This window comes from Balaenoptera borealis (genome assembly GCF_965194805.1).
Source record: "Balaenoptera borealis genome assembly, chromosome: 16".
In the NCBI taxonomy this organism is placed as follows: Eukaryota; Metazoa; Chordata; class Mammalia; order Artiodactyla; family Balaenopteridae; genus Balaenoptera; species Balaenoptera borealis.
Window position 1 is genome coordinate 1,647,885 of NC_138872.1, and position 18,902 is coordinate 1,666,786.

At 62.0% G+C, this 18,902-nt stretch overlaps 1 protein-coding gene across 3 annotated transcripts; it reads right to left on the bottom strand.

The window, feature by feature from the left end:
* Positions 1–32: 32 nt before the first annotated feature.
* Positions 33–13,630, bottom strand: RPS21 (ribosomal protein S21; the record flags this gene model as incomplete). Of its 3 annotated transcripts, none has more annotated exons than XM_082359826.1 (6): positions 13,537–13,630; positions 1,284–1,402; positions 996–1,058; positions 606–677; positions 176–231; positions 33–96 (listed from the first exon to the last, which is right to left on the bottom strand). In XM_082359826.1, the coding sequence occupies exons 1-6, from the start codon at positions 13,613–13,615 to the stop codon at positions 87–89; spliced, it is 399 nt and encodes a 132-aa protein (XP_082215952.1). In that variant the 5' UTR covers positions 13,616–13,630. The 3 variants fall into 3 exon arrangements, with proteins under 3 accessions (XP_082215952.1, XP_082215950.1, XP_082215951.1); XM_082359824.1 differs by lacking the exon at positions 13,537–13,630 and adding an exon at positions 817–880 and having other exon boundaries at positions 1,284–1,378; XM_082359825.1 differs by lacking the exons at positions 33–96; positions 13,537–13,630 and adding an exon at positions 817–880 and having other exon boundaries at positions 172–231; positions 1,284–1,382.
* Positions 13,631–18,902: the final 5,272 nt, after the last annotated feature.

Below are 18,902 nucleotides of genomic sequence, written 5' to 3' on the forward strand. Positions count from 1 at the left end.
CACACACCAAAGGACAGAAGCGAAACAACAGATAGGTTTTCACTCTTTATTTAGGACACACGTTCCACATCCAGGATCCTCTCCAGTCAGAAGTTCCTGGAACAAAAGGAAGAACTTTAAAACCTGGTCTCCAAAGACATCCTGGGCCTCTGTGCCCAGACCCCAGTCCTCTTACTTTGAGACAATGCCGTCAGCCTTGGCCAGTCGGAGAATGGAGTCATCTGACTCGCCCTAGGGGAGAACGCACGTTGGGACCAGGCGCCCTGCTGGCCAGAGGTCCAGCCACGCTGCCGTCCCAACCGAACAAGGGGAGACACGCTAGCATCAGGCAGACCCCTGATGGTGCAGGGGTCAGACCCCTGGGACCTGAGGGAGCTGTGATACCTGGGAAGCTCCGAGGTCGTCACCTGCCTGTTTTCTCAGGGTGGGCCCTTTCTTGGGCCCCCGAGCACCCTTTTCCACCCCCAGGAACAGGCTGGCAGCCAGCACAGTCCAGTGCACCAGGCTCCAGTCTATCCTGCCAACAAACCTGCTCAGGTTGGGAACAGGGAGGGAGATGCCACTCCGGCTCAAAGACCCGCTGAGCAAGGCCAGGGAACACTCACCATCCTGCGAATGGCCCCGCAGATGGCGTAGGTTTTAAACTGGCCGTTGAACCTGCCTGTCACCTTGTCAACCTATGGATCGAGAATGGGGGTCACAAAGAGGTGCACCCAAACGCCTTCGGGTCTAAACCTGGGCTTTGGGAATCGACGTGAGGCCCGCCCAGACCTCGCCCCCTCCCCAGGGGACAAGCTGTCCCGCCGCCCGGCTCACCTCGGCCACGTTCATCTGGATGGACGCGTGGTCCTTGGCGCCTATGATGCGGTTGCTGGCAGAGCTACGGGGGGAGCGCAGTGAGCGGGGACGGGGCTCGGCGGGCGAGGGGCAGGGAGAGGGCTCGGCGGCCGGTGGCGGCGGCGGGGGGATGCAAGAACGGGGCGGAAGATGCTTACCATTTCCGCGGCACGTACAGGTCCACGAACTCGCCGGCGTCGTTCTGCATGTTGAGGGAGCGTCTGCGGAGCCCCCCGCAGCGCCGTAAGGACGGGCCGTGTCCGCGCGCTCGGGTCCGTCCCCGCCCCGCACCGACCCCGGGCCCCGGGTCCCGGGCCGCCCCCCCCCCGCCCAGGCCCCGACCCCCGCACGCCCGAGTCCGTCCCCGCCCCGCACCGACCCAGGCCCCCGCGCCACCACCCAGCCCGGGCCCCGGCCCCGACCCCGATCGCGGCCGCGAGAGCTACCTGGCGCCACCACAACGAGCGCGAGCGCAGAAAGGAAGGGCCTTCTCCCCCGGCAGTGCTATTAGCGGGCGGGGCGGGGCCTCGGCGAGTACTTCCGGGTCCCACACGCCGCCGCGACTCTACGCAGAGAGCAAGGCCGGCCACTCTGACGCACTTCTGCTTCCGGCGGGTGAGAGCCTCCGGACGTTCGGCCGGCGCAGGGTGGCTGCGGCCGAGCCTCGAGAGCGAGTCGCAGTGCTGGGCGGGTGGCCGGCGCGGACTCGCGAGGGCGCCCGCGGGCGGGTCCCCGCAGCGGTGGGCTGCGCCCAGGGCGGGCGCTTCCCGCCGCCGGGACCGCCCGGTGCCCACGGCCGCTCAGTCAGGACCTGCGGACCCGGGGGGCGACGGCGGGGGCCCTGGAACGGGCCGCGCTCGTCAGCACGTGAGAGCTGCGGACCGGAGCGCTTACCCCGGAGACAAGCCCGGCATCACGAACGTGGACGCAGGAGGGCCGCTGTTGGTTCTAAGAGCGAAGAGTGGAGAGAGCCCCTGGGGTCTTGAGGGAGGAGCGGCAGGGCTGGGGTGGGGGGCGCCCTCCCAGGATGTGGAAGACAGACCCTCGGGAAACCAGTGCCTGAGCAGGGAAGGAGCTCGGCCAAGCCTCGTGGCAGAACCAGGTCGAAACCCCCCCCAGCCCTTCCCTCGCCCTGCACCATCCGGCCCCTGCCCAGGACCCCTCCTCCCACATCACGCCCGCTCCATCCTCCACGGAGCAGTCTCTCCTGGTGCCAAGGGTCCGTTAAGGAAGGAAATAGAAAAACTCTTGATGACCAGGCCTAGCTGGGCTGACCCACACACTGACAGGCAGGCCAGCTGTGCAGACCCCCAACTGAGACAGGCTGGCACCTGGGACCCTTTGCTGCAAGGCTTGCACCTGGACAGATGTCTCCTTGAGCTACAATACACTGTACAAAATAACTGTATGGGATGAAAAATCAGCTGCAGAGCTGACTTCCCGGGGTCCCCCGCCCTGCGTTCCTGGGAGCGTGCCCTGCAGACTCAACTAAAGCCTCCCCCTGGGCTTCCTCTCGCGGAGGAGAGGGAAGGCCCCTCGGGGGTGGACTCCAGACCCTGCGCCCTTGGCCTCCGCCTGCTGCCCGGGCTGAGCCTGGCCGTGGAGTCTCCGAAGTCCAAATGCCCCTTTGCTTGGCACGCTCTCCCCATCCTCCCAGTGTGGGCTCCCAGCTCACTTCCCAGGGCTGTGTCTGCTCACCCTGTGGTGACGTGCAAATGCTCCCCATCAGCTTGGCCACACGGTGCCCCATTTGAGTCACTGCCAACTTCTGTGCGGCTCTGGGAGGGTTTAACATCTGGGCCTGGTGGAGGGCTGAGGCCACCAGTTCCCTCGTACCCGGAAACCAGTGTTCGTGCGGGCAGTGTGTCTGCTGTTGCTTCCACTGGGCGCCAGCAGCTGGGCATCAGGAGTGAGGTCACCGAGGCCAGCGCCCTGTAGGAAGGTCACACTCCACGTTCATGCCAACCCTGAGAGGTGTGTGCTTTTTCCAGGACCCCCAGCACGTGCACAGACATGACGTGTTTATGTTTGTGGTTGTGATACCGACCAGGGTTCTTGGTCTTCCCTAATCAATAGAAATTGATAAAAAGCCAGACAAATTCAGGCAAGGCTTTATCGGGGCTGCTGCTGCAGCAGGGGGGAGCGGAAACAAGTAACGGGTTCCCTTGCTAGCTCCCCAGGGGAGTCGAGCTGGTTCCTTATATGGGGTGAGGATAGGGGCAGGTCCAGGGCTCGGGCCAGAGGGGTGGCTTAGGTGGTCTGCCCGCCCCTCTGGTGGTGGGGTGTGCAGGGCGCATGCGCAGGACCCTGCTTTTGCTTCCTGTACCCTGTTTTTGCTCCCAGCTCTTTAAAAGTGGCAGCTGGGATTTTCGTCTTTTTGTATCTTTCTGTCCATAATTTGCCTCCGCTGTGCATGTATGCTGCTATTTTTCATCCCATACAGTTATTTTGTACAATGTATTGTAGCTCAAGGAGACATCTGTCCAGGTGCAAGCCTTGCAGCAAAGGGTCCCAGGTGCCAGCCTGTCTCAGTTGGGGGTCTGCACAGCTGGCCTGCCTGTCAGTGTGTGGGTCAGCCCAGCTAGGCCTGGTCATCAAGAGATTGTCTCTGTAGCTGAGAGGCAGGAGACGGAGACAGCTAGAGCCCCGGAGCACCAGAAAGGAGAGAGGCAGAGCGAGGTCTGCGAGAGTCCTATCCATCAGAGTAGAGAGCCCAGAAATAAACCCTCACACATGCACACATATGGTCAAATGATTTTTGATGAGAACCGTTTAAGAAGGAAAGGACTGTCTTTTCAACAAGTGCGCTGGGAAAACTGGGTCTGCACATGCAAAAGAATGAAGCTGGACCCTTACCTCACACCAGTTGCAAAAATTAACTCAAAATGGATCAAGTACATAGACACAAAACGTGAAACTATAAAACTCTTAGAAGAAAACATAGGACACAACCTTCATGACATTGGGTTTGGCAATGATTTCTTACATATGAGACCAAAGGCACAGGCAGCAGCAACAACAACCAAAAAAAATTGGACTTCATGAAAAATTAAATTTGTGCAGCAAAAAGACACCATTGGGGGACTTCCCTGGTGGCTCAGTGGTTAAGAATCTGCCTGCCGGGGCTTCCCTGGTGGTGCAGTGGTTGAGAGCCTGCCTGCCAATGCAGGGGACACGGGGTCAAGCCCTGGTCTGGGGGGATCCCACATGCCGCGGAGCAACTGGGCCCGTGAGCCACAATTGCTGAGCCTGCGCCTCTGGAGCCTGTGCTCCGCAGCAGGAGAGGCCGCGATGGTGAGAGGCCCGCACACCGCGATGAAGAGTGGCCCCCACTTGCCATGACTGGAGAACGCCCTCGCACAGAAATGAAGACCCAACACAGCCATAAATAAATAAATAAATAAATAAAACTCAAAGTTAAAAACAAAAAAGAAAAAAAGAATCTGCCTGCCAATGCAGGGGACACGGGTTCGAGCCCTGGTCCAGGAAGATTCCCACGTGCCACAGAGCAGCTAAGCCCGTGAGCCGCAACTACTGAAGCCCGTGTGCCTAGAGCCCACGCTCCTCAACAAGAGAAGCCACCGCAGTGAAAAGCCCGCGCACCACAACGAAGTGTAGACCCCGTTCGCCGCAGCTAGAGAAAAGCCTGTGCGCAGCAACAAAGACCCAATGCGGCCAAAAATAAATAAATAAATAAATAAGAAAAAGAGACACCATCAGGACTTAACTGGCGGTCCAGTGGTTAACACTCTGCACTTCCAATGCAGGGGGTGCAAGTTTGGGGAACTAAGATCCCACGTGCCTCGTGGCGTGGCCCCCCCAAATTTTTTTAAATAAAATTTTCTTTAAAAGACACCATCAACAGAGTAAAAAGGCAACCCAAAGAATGGGAGAAAATATTTGCAAATCATACATCTGATAAGGGAATAATATTCAGAATGTAGAGAGAACTCCTAAAACTAATCAACAACAACAACAACAAAAACCTTATTCAAAAATGGGCAAAGGACTCCGAAAGACATTTCACCAGAGAAGATATACAAATGGCCAATAGGAACATTTAAACAAGTGCAGCATCCACTAATCAGGGAAATGCCAGTCAAAACTACAACGAGACACCACTCAAACCCACTATAAAATATAATATAAAAAATAAATATTATAAAAATAAAAATGTTGACAAGGATATAGAGAAATTGGAACCCTTGTGCATTGTTGGTAGGAATGTAAAATAGTACAGCTGCTGTGGGAAACAGTATGGTGGTTCCTCAAAAACTTAAAAATAGAACTACCATGTGATCCAGCAATTCCACTTCTGGGTCGTTTACCCAAAAGAACGGAAAACAGTGTCTTGAAGAGATATTTGCACACCCATGTTCACAGCAGCATTATTCACAATAGCCAAGAGGTGGAAGTAACCCAAGTGTCTATGGGTGGATGAACAGATAAGCAAAATGTGGGCTATGCATACAGTGGAATATTATTCATCCTTAAAAAGGAAGGAAATTGTGACACGTGTACAGACGAACCTTGGAGATGTTCTGCGAATTAAAATAAGCCAGTCATAAAAAGACAAATACTGTGTAATTCCACTTATACAAGGTACCTAGAGGAGTCAACTTTAGATGGAGAGTAGAATGGTGGGTGCCAGGGGCTGGAAGATGGGAATGGGGTATTAGTGTCTAATGGGTATAGAGTTCCATTTTACAAGATGAGAAAGTTCTGGAGATGGATGGTGGTGACGGCTGCACAACATTATGTATGTGTTTAATACCACTGAACTGCGCACTTAAAAATGATCAAGGTGGTAAGTTCTATGTTATAATGTATTTTATCACAATCCAAAAAAAAAAAAACATTTAAGACTATAGGTCACGCACGCATGCACACACATGGGCATACACACAAGACATCACAGTCTCATTTTCCCCGAGGTGGGATCCCAAGGCCAAGATCTTCAAAAGGAAGCCCTGTGACCCCACCCTCGGGCCTGTGAAATCTGGATGAGCCCCCCCCCCCCCCCGCCTTTAAGAAACCCTGCTGTCTGAAGTCTCAGGTCCCACAGACAGAGGAGCCAGTGGTCCCTGAAGGGAGCCTACGTGGGCCTTCCATCAGCAGGGCCTCCTGGCATCTGAAGTGGCGGGGGGCAGCTGCTCAGGCTGGAGGCTGCCAGAGGTCAGGAACCTGGGGAGAGGTGTCCCCACATCCCACTTGTACTCTCCCCAGCAGCCACTACGGGGCGCCCAAGAGCTGCACCTGGCCCTGCAGGCAGCCCTGCGAGGGGCCCAAGGGCAGAGGCTCACCTGTCCACTCTCTGCCCACTTTCCTGCCAGCTGAAGGGGGCTGGCCACCTCCCTCAGGCCCCTGGCCCCTCGCCCCTTGCCCAAGGGGTGACTTCTTTACTGAGCTTCCTGTGGGGTCTCCAGGTTGGAAAAGGACCAGAGGCTGGGTGGGATGAAGGGATTGGGGACGGGAGGACCTGGCACTTGAAGACACTGTCCTGAGCCCTTTTTGCAGCTCCCGGGGCAGCTCCCAGGGGCTCAGAGCGGCAGCTCTTCAGCAGGATGGTCCCCATCAGGATCCCTGAGCACTTCCAGGTCTACAGAGCATACACCTGTTCCTGCCCCCTGCACCCCCAAGTGCTCTAAGATCACCCTGACTTCCAGTATGCCATCAGGATGGCAGGCTGACTTTGCACCCTCCCTCTGCCTCGTAGCTGTATGACAGGTCACTTAGCTGTCTCCTCCTCCTCCTGGCTCTAAAGTAGGGACAGCTGTAAGAGCACCACCCGGGAGGGGTAACACATATGCAGTGCTCAGAGTGGACGTGGCGTTCAGGAGGCCCTCAGCATCCCCATCGTCACGATCAACATCACTGCCACCTTCGTCATCCCTGCGATCACCATCACTATTATGCTGAGACCCCAGGTCCCACCGCTATAGACTTGAACCCTGGGCTGACGACTCCAGAAGCTGCACTATCACCACCCCAGTCTCACACGGATCCTCATTCAGGCTGCCCAGCTGGGTGACAGCGGCCAGTGGTGTTGGATGGTGTCTGTGTGCGGCATCCGCTGCCCACTCCCCAGCACCGTCCTGGGGGCCCACCTCACAGACAGGTAAGCGAGGCTCTCAGCCTTCCTGGGGCGCCTCCCTCCTCCTCCCAGAGTGGCTGCTTCTGGGCCGGGTGGGGCCGGGTCAGCCCGAAATGTATTGTGTGTGGAAGGGAACCAGCCCCTAAACCAGGAAACCCTCCTTCCGGGCCTGGGCGCGGGCCAGGGTGAGCTGCAGCTCAGGGCCAAGGGACAGGCTTCTCCCTGTGCAGAGCCGGCCAGGAGCTGCGGCCACTGGCCCTTCCTGCCTGCCCTGCTCTCTCGGGAGAAGGCCCAGCTCACGACAGAGTTCCTCTCTCAGAGGGGCTCCCAGGGGCCGAGGGGCGTGCAGGCTCCCACCGAGCAGGTCCTGGTGCCACCGCCCCCAGCCGTGATTCCAGACCATCCTCTGGTCTCAGGGAGATAGGCAGACGCCGGCCCTCCGCAGTCTCCGTGAGGCTCAAGGGAGGTCACAGCCGGCGTGCAGCCCCAGCACGTGGGTCCAGCCTCGGTGACCTGGGCTGTGGGGCCCTGGGCGTCGTTACTCACAGGCTGTCAGAGCCGGGGGCGCCTGAGAGTGTCTGGCCGGCGTCACGTTCTCTTCTATTTTACTTTATTTTGTCATTTTATTTTATTTATTTTACCATATGATGTTTTTTCATTGAGATATAAGCTACACGTGGTAAGGAACACAAACCCTAAGCTCCCACCCCCTGGGTTTTTACATCCGTGTTCACCCAGGCAGGCAGGGTGCGCTGCTGACTGACTGCGCTGGCATTGGGGCAGGTCTGGGTGGCTCCTCGGAGGCCCTCGCGGGCCCCTTCCCCAGTTACAGGCGCAGGCACTCTGGAGGCGGAGTGGGGGGCTGGGCCGGGCACTCGGACCCCGGCTGACACCCAGCGGAGAGGACTCTGAGGTCAGAGACACCCAAGAACGTCCATCTTCTGGCCCCATCCCTCTGGTGGGGCCAGGCTACAAGGACTGAGCCAAGGACAGGAAAGGAGGCGCTTCCGCCCCAGGCACGCACACAGCGTCCAGCTGGCTCATCCTAGTGGACATGCTGCGGGCCACAGGCCAAGATGTTCCAGCCAAACCAGTGGAGTTTCAGGTTCAAAGCAAGAAGGCTGCAGAGAGCAGGCGGCAAGGCCCACCTTTACCCCCCGGGTCTGGCTCCAGGCTGACCTCTGTCCCAGGCCCCGCCATCCTGAAGGGGCAGCACAGTAATTAAGGCAAAGACCTGGGAACCGGGCAGGCCTGTTTTCTAGTGCCGACTCCCCGGCCCCGGCCCCTCTCCTTTCTTTTTTTTTTTAAAGATTTTTTGATGTGGACCATTTTTAAAGTATTTATTGAATTTGTTACAATATTGCTTCTGTTTTATGGTTTGGTTTTTTGGCCGTGAGACATGTGGGATCTTAGCTCCCTGACCAGAGATCGAACCTGCACCCCTTGCATTGGAAGGTGAAGTCTTAACCACTGGACCGCCAGGGAAGTCCCCCCTCTCCTTTCTGAGCCTCAGTTTCCCCATCAGAAGGTCGAAACTGTTCTCCCTTCCCCCATGGGTGGAGGTGAGGGTTCAACAGGACCCGGCAGCTGGGGGCCTTGTACACCTGCGGGCGGGCACAGACCTAGGGAGGGAAAGACCACTCTTCCTCCCACCCCTTTGCTGCTGTTCTCTTCAGTGGAAACGGGTACTGCGGTCTATCTGTCTGTCTGTCTGGGAGGTGACCTTGGACCGGCTCTTCCTGCCCTGGGAGGAACCGGCAGCACGTACAGCGCAGGAAACTGAGGCCAAGGGAGAGGAAGTGGCTCCCCCAGAGTCACGGAGCCAGGAGGCAGGGCAGGGCTTGAACCCAGCCTTGGGCTCTGGGGGTGGAGGGGTGGGACACAGCGCAGCCAGGGCGGGCCCTTGTGCCGGCGGAGAGGACCCCCACGTGACCCCCCCCCGCCCCAAGCTGAGCCCTACGGAGGGTTAATGATGGGCTTTCAGGCACAGTGCACTCAGAGGCGGCAGTTTGGAGGCCCTTCACCTCCCTGCTCTGCCCCGGGGACGCCCAGCAGGGGGCCCGGGTGGACAGGGGTGCGTGTGGGGCCCAGCCCAGCCTCTGAGCACCAGGCAGCCGAGCGTGTCAGCCGCTGCAGAAACACGCCCAGGGACAGAGGTTTGCTGGGCCTGGAAAGCCCAGGTGGAGAGTGACGGAATCCAGATTCCTGCCCCGCATGAGCGGGCCCGGCCCGGGCTTGTCTGGCACAGCCCGGCCCCACAGCTCCTCTGGGCTCTGGGCAGCTTCTCCGCTCCCCGCCCAGCTCCACAGGCGCTCTGGGACTCTGAGGCCCCGGGATATCCAGCAGGGCCCAGCCAGGAGGTGCCGCCCCCCACCTGCTGTGACCTCGCGCAGGTGGCTGTCCTGGCCCCCGGGCAGGACGGGCGATCCCCGTCCTCAGGGAGCTCCTGGCCTGGGGGAGACGACAGTAAGCGCCTCATCTCGGGAAGGTCTGGGGCAGTGGGTCTCATCCAGGGACGGCTCCCCCCGGACATACTGACTGTCTGGCTGACTGTCCCACCTGGGGGAGGGGAGGGTGCCACTGGCCACTCGTGGGTGGAGACCAGGGATGCCGCTCAACACCCCACGGTGCCCAGGAGGCCCTGCAGGGAGGCGTCCGGCCCAGGATGCCAGCGGGGCGTGGTGCAGGGCTCCGAAGGGCAACGGCCCGTCTGAGGGGGCCGTAGGTCGGGTGGTCAGGGAAGGCCTCTCTGAGGAAGGGACGCTGTCACGCAGGGACCAGCCCTGGGAGGTGCCACCCCTTCACACTGGTCACCCCAGAGCCCCTGCAGCCTGCGAAGAGGAAGACCAGGGGCTCGCTCTGCAGTGGGGGCAGGGAGAGGCAGGCGGGGACCTGGTGCCAGGCCTGGGATTCCAGAAGGCGGAGGGAGGCCTCTTACCAACCCCCCCCGCAAGGCTCCCTGCTCCCCGTAACCTCAGCCACATTCCTCCCCCTGGGCGGGCAGGGGATGGGGGCTCGGTGCATTCCGGTGGAGATACAGGAGGCCCTGAAGGCAGCCTGTGCCAGCCTCCTGCAGGGCCCAGACAGCCTCCTGGCAGGCTCTGCCCCACTTGGCTTCCCGGGGCTGGGGCCTTGCTGAGGATGCCTGGGGTCAGCTGTTGCTACAGAGCATGTGGGCACATGTCCAGCCAGGAGCAAGCCCTCGGGACGGGGACTGAGCACCTTGCAGATAAGGTCAGGACTGACCAACCCGGCAGCCTCCTGACCCCTGACCAGCGGGCTGGGTCGCACAGTGCCTCAGGGTCACAGCGCTGGTGACAGGCAGCGTCCACATAGCCCCTCTGACCCCCGGTCTCCTGTCTGTAAAATGGGCTTTTGTGAGCATCAGATCAGGCGCCCGCCCAGCGCCAGCGCAAGGGCACCAGAAACGGCAGCTCCCTAAAGCCCCACTGGGTGTGTGATACAGAGACATGGTGGCGCTGAGGGACTGGGGCCAAAGACAGGCAGGCGAACAGGATCAGCCCCATCGGCTCGGGCCCTTGCGCCTCTGACCTGAGATCACGCAGCAAGCCCCGGACGGAGCACGGAGGCAACAGGAGACCGGGCTCCGAGGGAGGGGAGGACTCTCAACGCCCAGGCTTCACCTCCCTCACTACCACCCCCGCGGGGAAACCCAGCCACAGACCCCCCCAGGGCCCCTCTGAGAAGGAGACTGGGCTCTCCGGAGACCCTACCACTGCCCTGCTCACGAGCCTTCCAAGTCTCACGTGTTTACATTCCTCTAGGCAACGTCTCCCCAGAGGAGCCGAGGACCAATGTTTTGTAAATGTTGAAACTTGAGGCAAACAGAGGCCTGGAGCTGAGCCCGCCCGCCGTCCCTACCTCTCCACATGGGCAGGGGAGGCCCCAGCGGGGGTCCTGGAGGGGACCGCCTCAGCTGGCCCACCGCCTCTTCCCCGCCAGCCAGAACGGAGCCCTGGGCGGTCGGGATGGGGGCCCAACCGGTGGTCCCTCTGCGGCCCCACCTTTCCATACTCTCAAGTCCTCCTTTTATGAAATTGGGGTGACAGGAGACGGAGGTGGTTGGGTGTCACTTGCATCTGAAGCACTGGTGGCCCTGGGGGAACCCCAGTACTTGGCGGGTTTCGCGGTCAGGCCCTGAGGCACGAGCCTGCAGGCTGAGCCGCGTGTGACCCAGGGCCCCGTGGACTCTCAGGGCAGACAGGGTGAGTCAGTCTCCCGTTTAGGGTTGAGTGTCTTGGGCTCCCCGCAGCCCTAAACACGGGCCTGCGCCTCCCCGGCGCTCACGGGAAGCACGGGACCAGCTGGCTGTGTGGTGGGAGCGGCCGGCACCCAGCGGCAGCCCTGCCTCCGCCGTCTCCACCTGCCGTCACCCACTCCCGCCTCCGCTGCGCTCTGCCCCCTCAGCCGAGCCTCATGGCCCAGGCGCACCCCAAACTGCCGGCTCCTGGTTCCAGCGGCTTCTTCAAAGAGTCCGCCTGCCAGGCTCGGAGTTGCGGCGGGTGTGGACCACCTCACTCCCGCTCACCCACTGATGGGCACCTGGGCTGCTTCCGCCTTTTGGCTGCTATGGAAAGTGCCGCCACAGACGTTCGTGCACGGGATCGGTGCGGATGCACCCCCAGAAGTGGGGGTGTGGACCCGCAGGGACGCTGTGTTTCCTCTCAGGAAGCACCACACTAGGTCCGCAGGTGCTCCGTCTGCGTCCCCGCCGGCAGCGTAGGGGACCCGACTCCCTTCATCCTGGCCCGCACTTGTTACCGTCTGATGCTTTTACTCTGCGCTGTGGCTCTCAGGCCGCACGAGAGAAGCAGGGGCCTGGGTGCTGAGCCCTCTCCCCGTCGGCCTGCCCTCCCCCACCCGGGGCCTCCAGCCAATGTGAAGGCGACGGGGCACAGGTGTCCCAGCATCCAGCCACAACTGCCCAGCACCTGCTCGGCACGGGGCTCGGGACATAAGGTAAATAATAAGATAATGAAATGAAATAAATAAAAATATTAAATAGTCGTTGAATGAAGGAAGGAAGAATGTACCCCCGGAGCTGGGCTCTGTAGGGTGGCCCAGAGCTGGGTGGGAGAAGATTCCTGGTGGAAGGTGTGGCTCGTGCAAAGGTCCTGTGATGCGAGGGGGCACTTAGACTTTGTAAGGAGGCCAGTGAGGCTGGAACGCTGGGGGCAACAAGGGGGCGAGGGGCAGCTGGACGCCCTGGAAGCTGCAGGGGCGGAGGGGGCACTGGAGAGTCTCCAGCAGAGGCACAACAGGGCAGTTTGCCTCTGAAAAGCCACCTGAGGTGACGGAGAGAGGAGGGACCCCTTGTCACAGCTGGGGGCCCCAGAGTGGGTGGTTCTCAACCCCCGGGCAGCGTCCAGGCCAGGGCTCCCTGGGGCCCCACCTCACCCCCTCCCGCTCGGCGCTGGGGGAGATGTCGCGGGCTCTTGCCAGCCCGGGGGACGTGCCAATCTGGACCACAGAGGACGGACAGGGCAGGTGCTGCCCCAGGCCTCCTGCCCCAACCCAGCCCCGCTGGCCTGGCAGCCCTTGCCCTTCCACTGTATCCCCTTGGAGCACATCCTGGACAGACAGACAGCTGTCGACCCCTCACCCTGTTGCCTCACCCTTCCTGGGCCACAGCACCACCCGAGCCTCAGTTTCCCCGAGAGCCTGCCGGCAAGGTGCGCGCACGTGGCAAGGGCCAGGGGCCGCCACGCTGTCCTCGGGCCTTTGGCTCAGGGGAGGCACAGAGGGTGGTCTGGGCCCACCCCGCCTCCTCTGCTCACCTGACCAGCCGGGTGACAAGAGTCCCTGCCCTCCCACGCTGGTCTGAGGAGTGGCTACACCCAGTGCCATGTGGGCCCTTGTGCCCCTCTGCCCGTGGCCTGGGGCCTCCCCAGGCCGCAGCCCTGACGTGCAGGCAGTGGACCGTGGTGCCCCCTGGACGAGGTAGACTCCACCTCCACTTGCCGTGTCCCTGGGCCGTGTGGCAGCTCAGGAGCCCAGGAGAGCTGTGTCCTCCCCAGCCCGGCCCGCAAGGGCCACCGGGACCCTGCGGCCAGAGCTTCCCAGGTGGGCAGACAGGCCTGGCAGGCAGGCAGTGGCTCTGCCACCACTGCTGCTGCAAATCCTTCTCCAAAGGCCCCAGGAGACACGGGGGAGGGGTGCCCTCGGGCTGCCCAGAGTAGCGGAGCTCAGCAGATCTAGGGCAGCAGATGGCAGGAAGAGAGACAGAGACACCGAGAGACCCAGACAGACGGACAGAGGCAGGGAGACAGACGGACAGAGACGGAGAGAGGGTAGCCAGAGAATGAGAAGCCCAGAGGAGAGAGTCAGAAGAGAGAGAGGTAGGGGTGGTGGAGGGAGAGGAGGAGGGCTGGGGAGCGGAGTCAAGGCAGGGAGGTTGAGTCCCAGCGGGGGCCCGGGTGCGGCGCGGGGACCCCGGTGCTGCTCTGGGTGGCGGGGGGCCGCTGATGCCGGGCCGGGGCGGCCCGGGAGGAGGAGGCCACTTGCTGAGGGCCAGTGGCCTGGCTGGTCAAGGGCAGAGCAGGGGCTGCTGGCCTTAAGCCCCAAGGGCAGGGAGAGGGCCATACCTGGTGCGGTTTGGGTGGTGCCGGGCGGGGCAGGCTGCCCTCGAATCTCACGGCTCTTGCCGGGGCGGCAAGCCCCCATGGTTCATCACAGGGCCCCCAACCAGATGTCCCAAAGTTGGCGAGGGGGTCGGACTCATGTGGCTCCCTTTTGGGACTGTGGGCCCAGGAGGCTGCGGCCATTCGAGCCACTCCCCGTGGTGGGCCTGCTCTGGCCCAGGGCACAGCCCCGCACCCCTGCCCTTCCCATGGGATCAGATTCCGCCTGGGCAGTGAGTCCTCCTGGCCATATAAGGCCGTCTGTGGGCACCTCTTGGAGAAGCTGCAGAGCCTTCACCCCGCGGGAACCATTTGGCCAGGCCCCAGGGACCGAGGCAGGGGAGGGGCCTGCTGGAGATGGGTCCTGTGAAGGAGGAGGGCAGTGGCGGCCCAGGCCTGCAGGTGCCACCCCCTCCCTCTGTGCTGGGCACCCCCCCCCCGCCCCTCACCTATTTCCCCCCGAGGGCTGCCCAGTCCGGAGTGCAGAGCAGGGAGGTGGTGAGCATGGGGGCGGGGGAGTACTAGGGGCCAAAGGTAAAGTAGGATAAAAAATGACACTGCAGAAATGTCGGCCCCATGGGTTTCCGATGTGGACGCTGCAGTCCCGTGTGGAGGATGCCGTGATTGATGCAATCTGTCGTTACCGTCTTCCGGGGTCCCCCCACGTGCTCCCCACCACACATCTGGGATCAGGAAGCCCGGACCCCCAATTTCTCACCCCAGCAAGGTGCTGGGCGGTGCCCTGATGGTGTCCTTCCTCAAGCGAGGTGCCTGGGTCTGGGGTCCTAAGAGCAACCTCCTGAACCAGCCCCTCCCTTTGCTCTCTGGAGATGGTTGGATCTCCAGGGAGGTCCCAGGCCCCCTCCCCGGGGGTTCCTAGGGCCCCCTCCCCGGCCCACCCCCTCCACTGAGGCTGGGGCCTGAGATTTGCTGCTGAGCTTTGCCCCTCAAGCCCAGGGCTGGGTTGGGGGTGTCCGGTGAGCCAGGGAGGGGAGTGATGTCTTGCAGGGCTGCAGACACCTGGGCGCATCACACTCGGCAGCGCCTCCCTACACCTCCTTCCCCAGCAGGCGCTGCCTCTCCTTCCAGCTCACAGACCCTGGGCTGGGAAGGGGCCCTGGGGCACAGCCGGGAGGCTTCTCCTGGGAACCCGAGGCTTCCTCCAAACGCCTCCCAAATTCACAGGGCCCTTCACAGCCTGGACGGACCTGTGGGGGGTAAACCCCAGAGGCCATTCCCTCAAGCAGTGGGCAGTCTCTGGGCACCTCCTCTTCGCCAGGCCTGGGGCTAGGGAAAGGCAGGACACAGGCGGGATTGGATTTAATAAAATGAATGCACCTGAGAAAGCAGGCCAGGCGCATACCTGATGGCTCTCTGGGGCAGTGCCTAGAGGCCCAGGTGGTCAAACAAAGGGGCAGGGGCTCTGTTGTGTCCTGGGCAGAGGGAATAAGGCCAAAGTCCCCATGAGATAGAGGGGGAGGGAAGGCTGGAGGCTCTGCCCACTGGCCAGACAGGCGGGGCGTAGTTGGGAGGCCCCACAGGGCCCGGGGAGCTGCGGTAAGGGGTCTGGCTCTTACCCTAAAACAAGCAGAAGCAAGTTTGGCCTAGGAGGAGGCAGGGGGAGGCACGTGTGCCAGCCAGCGCCCAGCCCCAGCAGGCACCTAGCACCCGTAGCTATTACCGCGAGGGTTCCAGCCCACAAGGTGACTGGCCGGTTCCTTCCAGCTTGTGGTGTACTTCACAAAGCCTGGCGTCCCCATGTCGGCGGGGCGGGGGTTCCCCTACGCTCAGCGGGAGCCCCGTCAGGGCTCTCTGCTCACTGACAGCACGCTGACCACCCCAGGGGGGAGCCACGAGGCCCCATGTTTCTAAGCATCCTGGGTTCATGTGCTTTTTATAGGGCCAGGCCTGCCTGTCTAGGACACCAGTTGGGAAGGAGGTGAGCTGAGTGGGAGACAGGAGCTTTGGGGAACCTCCGTGGAGAGCCCAGTACCCGGGGGGCTGGCCAGCCTGGGTCTCATGACACTGGGCACACCTAAACCTGTCTGTGCCCCCTCCAGGATGCAGTCCCCCAATCAGGACACCCGAGGCTCAGGCCTGCAGTGGGCACCCTGGGGACAGGCCTGTGAGCTGGGCACACAGCAGGCAGAGGTGGACCCTCCGGAGCTCCAGGCTCAGAAGGCTCCCAGAGGGGGGCCCTTGGCTGGGCAGCATGGGGGTCAAAAGCATCCATTCCTTGTTGGTGTCAACCCAAAGTCTGGTGGCCTCCAAGCTTCCCCAGAGCTCATGCCCTAGAGGCCTGGAAGAGCCCAGAGGTGGCCCAGCTGGGGCCACAGGCAGCGGGGAGACACTGCTCCTTCAGGAGCATCAAGGGGCCTGTCCCCGGACCCTCCTCAGCCGGGAATGCTGGCGCTCCGGCCTGGCCCCAGCCTTCTGGTGCGGGTTCAGCTCATCGAGGCCTGTCCTCTGCCCCCCGGCCTCTAGCCCTTCCAGGGGACGTGCCAGCCCAAGGCCAGGGAGGGTTCTGGGCTGAGCAATGGCCCAGAGGCCCGGGAGCTCTCCCGGCCCCAGACCTGCTGGGTTTACAACCTTCTAATGAGCCCTCCTCTCAGCTGTGAGTCCTCAGGGCGCCCAGCTGGGCTGCGTCCTCCCCTCCGCAGGACTGGCCTAGACCGGGGCTGCCAGGGCCCCCAGCATCAGCCTTGCCGCCTGCCCCGTGGATGGACGGATGGGGGGACACGTTCTCACCAGCTGGGCTCCCTGGAGGGTATCAGAGCAGCCCTGGGGGAGGGAATGCAGCCTCGGATATAACCGCAGCCTAGCTTCTCCTGAAACCTCTTCCTGCTGAGACAAACCCTCCCAGTCACGAGCAGAGAGCTCGGGGCTTCTTCCTCCCACGTGACTGCACGGACCCACTTCCACGGTGCAGCTTCTCCCAAGAGAGCGGGCTCCGGGACAGGCAGTCAGGCACAGCCATCGGTTATGATTGTGACACGAAGATGAGGCTTGAGTGCAGCGAGGGGTGCCCCACGCAGCTGCTCCCCGAGAGGTTACAGTTAGGGCTGAGGCAGGTGTGCCCATGACCTGGCCTGCTGGTCCCCACAGCTGCCCCGCAGATGGGGCTGAGCAGGGGCTCCTGGGGATGCCGTAGGAGTCGGGGCAGCGGCTCAGGTGAGGGCCGCTGTCCTGAGGGCAGGCTCCCCTGGCCCAGGCCACACCGCAGAGGCCATATCCCTGGGCTCAGGGGGAATTGGCCAGACCCCCTACCTAGGTCCAGGAGCACCTCTTCTGCTGCCACCTGTGCCCGACCTCCCACAGGTCCTGGGGCTCCTGTTACCCTGGGGCTGGGTGGGGAGGGGCTCTGGGTCTGGGGTCCGCCCGTGGGGCATGTCCAGAGCCTAGTAGGACGGAGGCGGTCAGGCTGCCTCCATGGCCCTCCCCCATGAGCTGATCCCACCCACTACCCACCTCCCACCTCCCAGGACTGAGCATCCCTCTCCTGGATTTAGGACAGAAGGCTGGGACAGCCTGCTTGGGGGCGGGGGGCACTACATCAGGGACCCATACCCAAAAGGTGCCCAACACGTGCGGGAGGAGAAAATGAATGCCAGTCCAACTCCCTCTCCCTTGCTAACCACAGGCTCTTGACTGACCCCCGGACGTTGGAAACTGACCCCCAGTTTCCTAATTCATAAATAGGAAAGGCAGCTGGGTAGCCCAGGAGTCAGAGCAAGATGGGAGACGTACTCGCTAGGCCATTTGGAAGTGACTGGCTGGAAATGTGACGTGGGAAATGGGTCTCCCCCTCCAGCCTCGCTGACGACCCTCCCCTAGAACCACCACCTGCCAAGAGGTCAGTGTGTAGCCGGATTGGAATAACACCTCCATCCTCCATGCCGCCCACTCCTGCCCCAGCTGGGACACATAAGCTGGCCCAAGGTGGGGGCAGAGTGGGCACCTCACCCAGCCCCTTTCACCACATTCTCCTCTGCCCACTTCACCCACCCCCTCCCCCCAGGCCCGGGCCACCAGTTGCTCTGGGGCAGCTGTCTGCCAGGAAGCAGCTCGCCCAGGATTAACCCTCCTTGTGCTGGGCGCTCAGGCTGACTCAGCGCATTCTCGGGCAGCAGCCCCTTCCTCCCGCCTGCTCTGCGCCCTCGACGGCGGAGGCCTGGTCCCTAGAGGCTCAGAGGGCTCCCGCCCCTCACCTCTGCCCGCTGGTCCCTCCACGGGGGTTGGGAAGCCGACCTGGGGGGGCGGGGTGGAGGGTGGGAGGTTGCCAGCCCCAGTCCCCAGGCTGACAGGTCCCCAGCTGTCAAGGGGGTGCCGGGGGCCAGAGTGCACTGCTGTGATGTGTGTGACAGGGGACCTCTGGGCAGTAGGGAGGGTGGGGCAGGGGCAGGTCAAATCCCCCATCTGGAAACCCTGCTACTGCCCAGAGGCGGCTCTCTGGCTGCTCCTCCCACGGGATCATAAATTAGCTGGTGAGCTGGCCCGTCTGCGTGGGGGACTCAGGATTCCAGCATGGCCTGTCGCCCCTCCCCCACCATCTAGGCCAGCCCCTCCCCCACCCAGAGCCTCTCCAGCAGGGAACCACCTCTCCTCCCCCTCCCCCAGGTGGAGTTACAGAATTGCCCGGGAGCAGAGGGAGAGGAGGGGGGAGAGGGGAGGGGAGAGGGAGCGTCATCCCGCTGCGTATTTCACAAACTCCTAGAGAAGCAGCAGTCCAGCCCCTTGGGATTCGGATTCGCAGGAGGCCAGGGACAGCCAGGAAGATGTGGCTAGTGGCGCAACCTTCCGGGAACAGCTGCTGGGGCAGAACTCCCACCAGGACCAGCTGGCTGCCACCCCACACATTTACTCGGCTCCCCAGGACTGTCCAGCGGGTCTCAAGTGGGACAGACACCCAGCTGGCCTGGCTCACATCCCGGGGGGAGCTGCCAGCCTGACAGCTGCGCCTACCCCATCAGGGCTTCCCTTGAGGCCGATTTGGGCCAGGAGCTGGAGGGGAGGAGACCCAGTGGCCGAAGCCACCCAAACGCAGAATCAGCTGGGACGCAATCCTGAGCTCAGGCCTCTACGTCCAATCCCATTTCCCCAGTGTCCTTGAGTGCCTGCCCTGAGCAGGAGGGTTTGACTGGCAGACAGAGATGGTGGGGTCCACAGTGCCCCAAAGCAGGGACCCCCCCCAGGCACAAGGGTTAGCGCACACCTGGCCCTGCGGCCCCAGCCCCCGCAGATGTCCTCCTTCACAGGCAATCGATGTCCTCCTTCACAGGCAATCTTCCTGGCACCGGCGGAGCCCTGAGTATCCTCCCTTCACTGCAGGG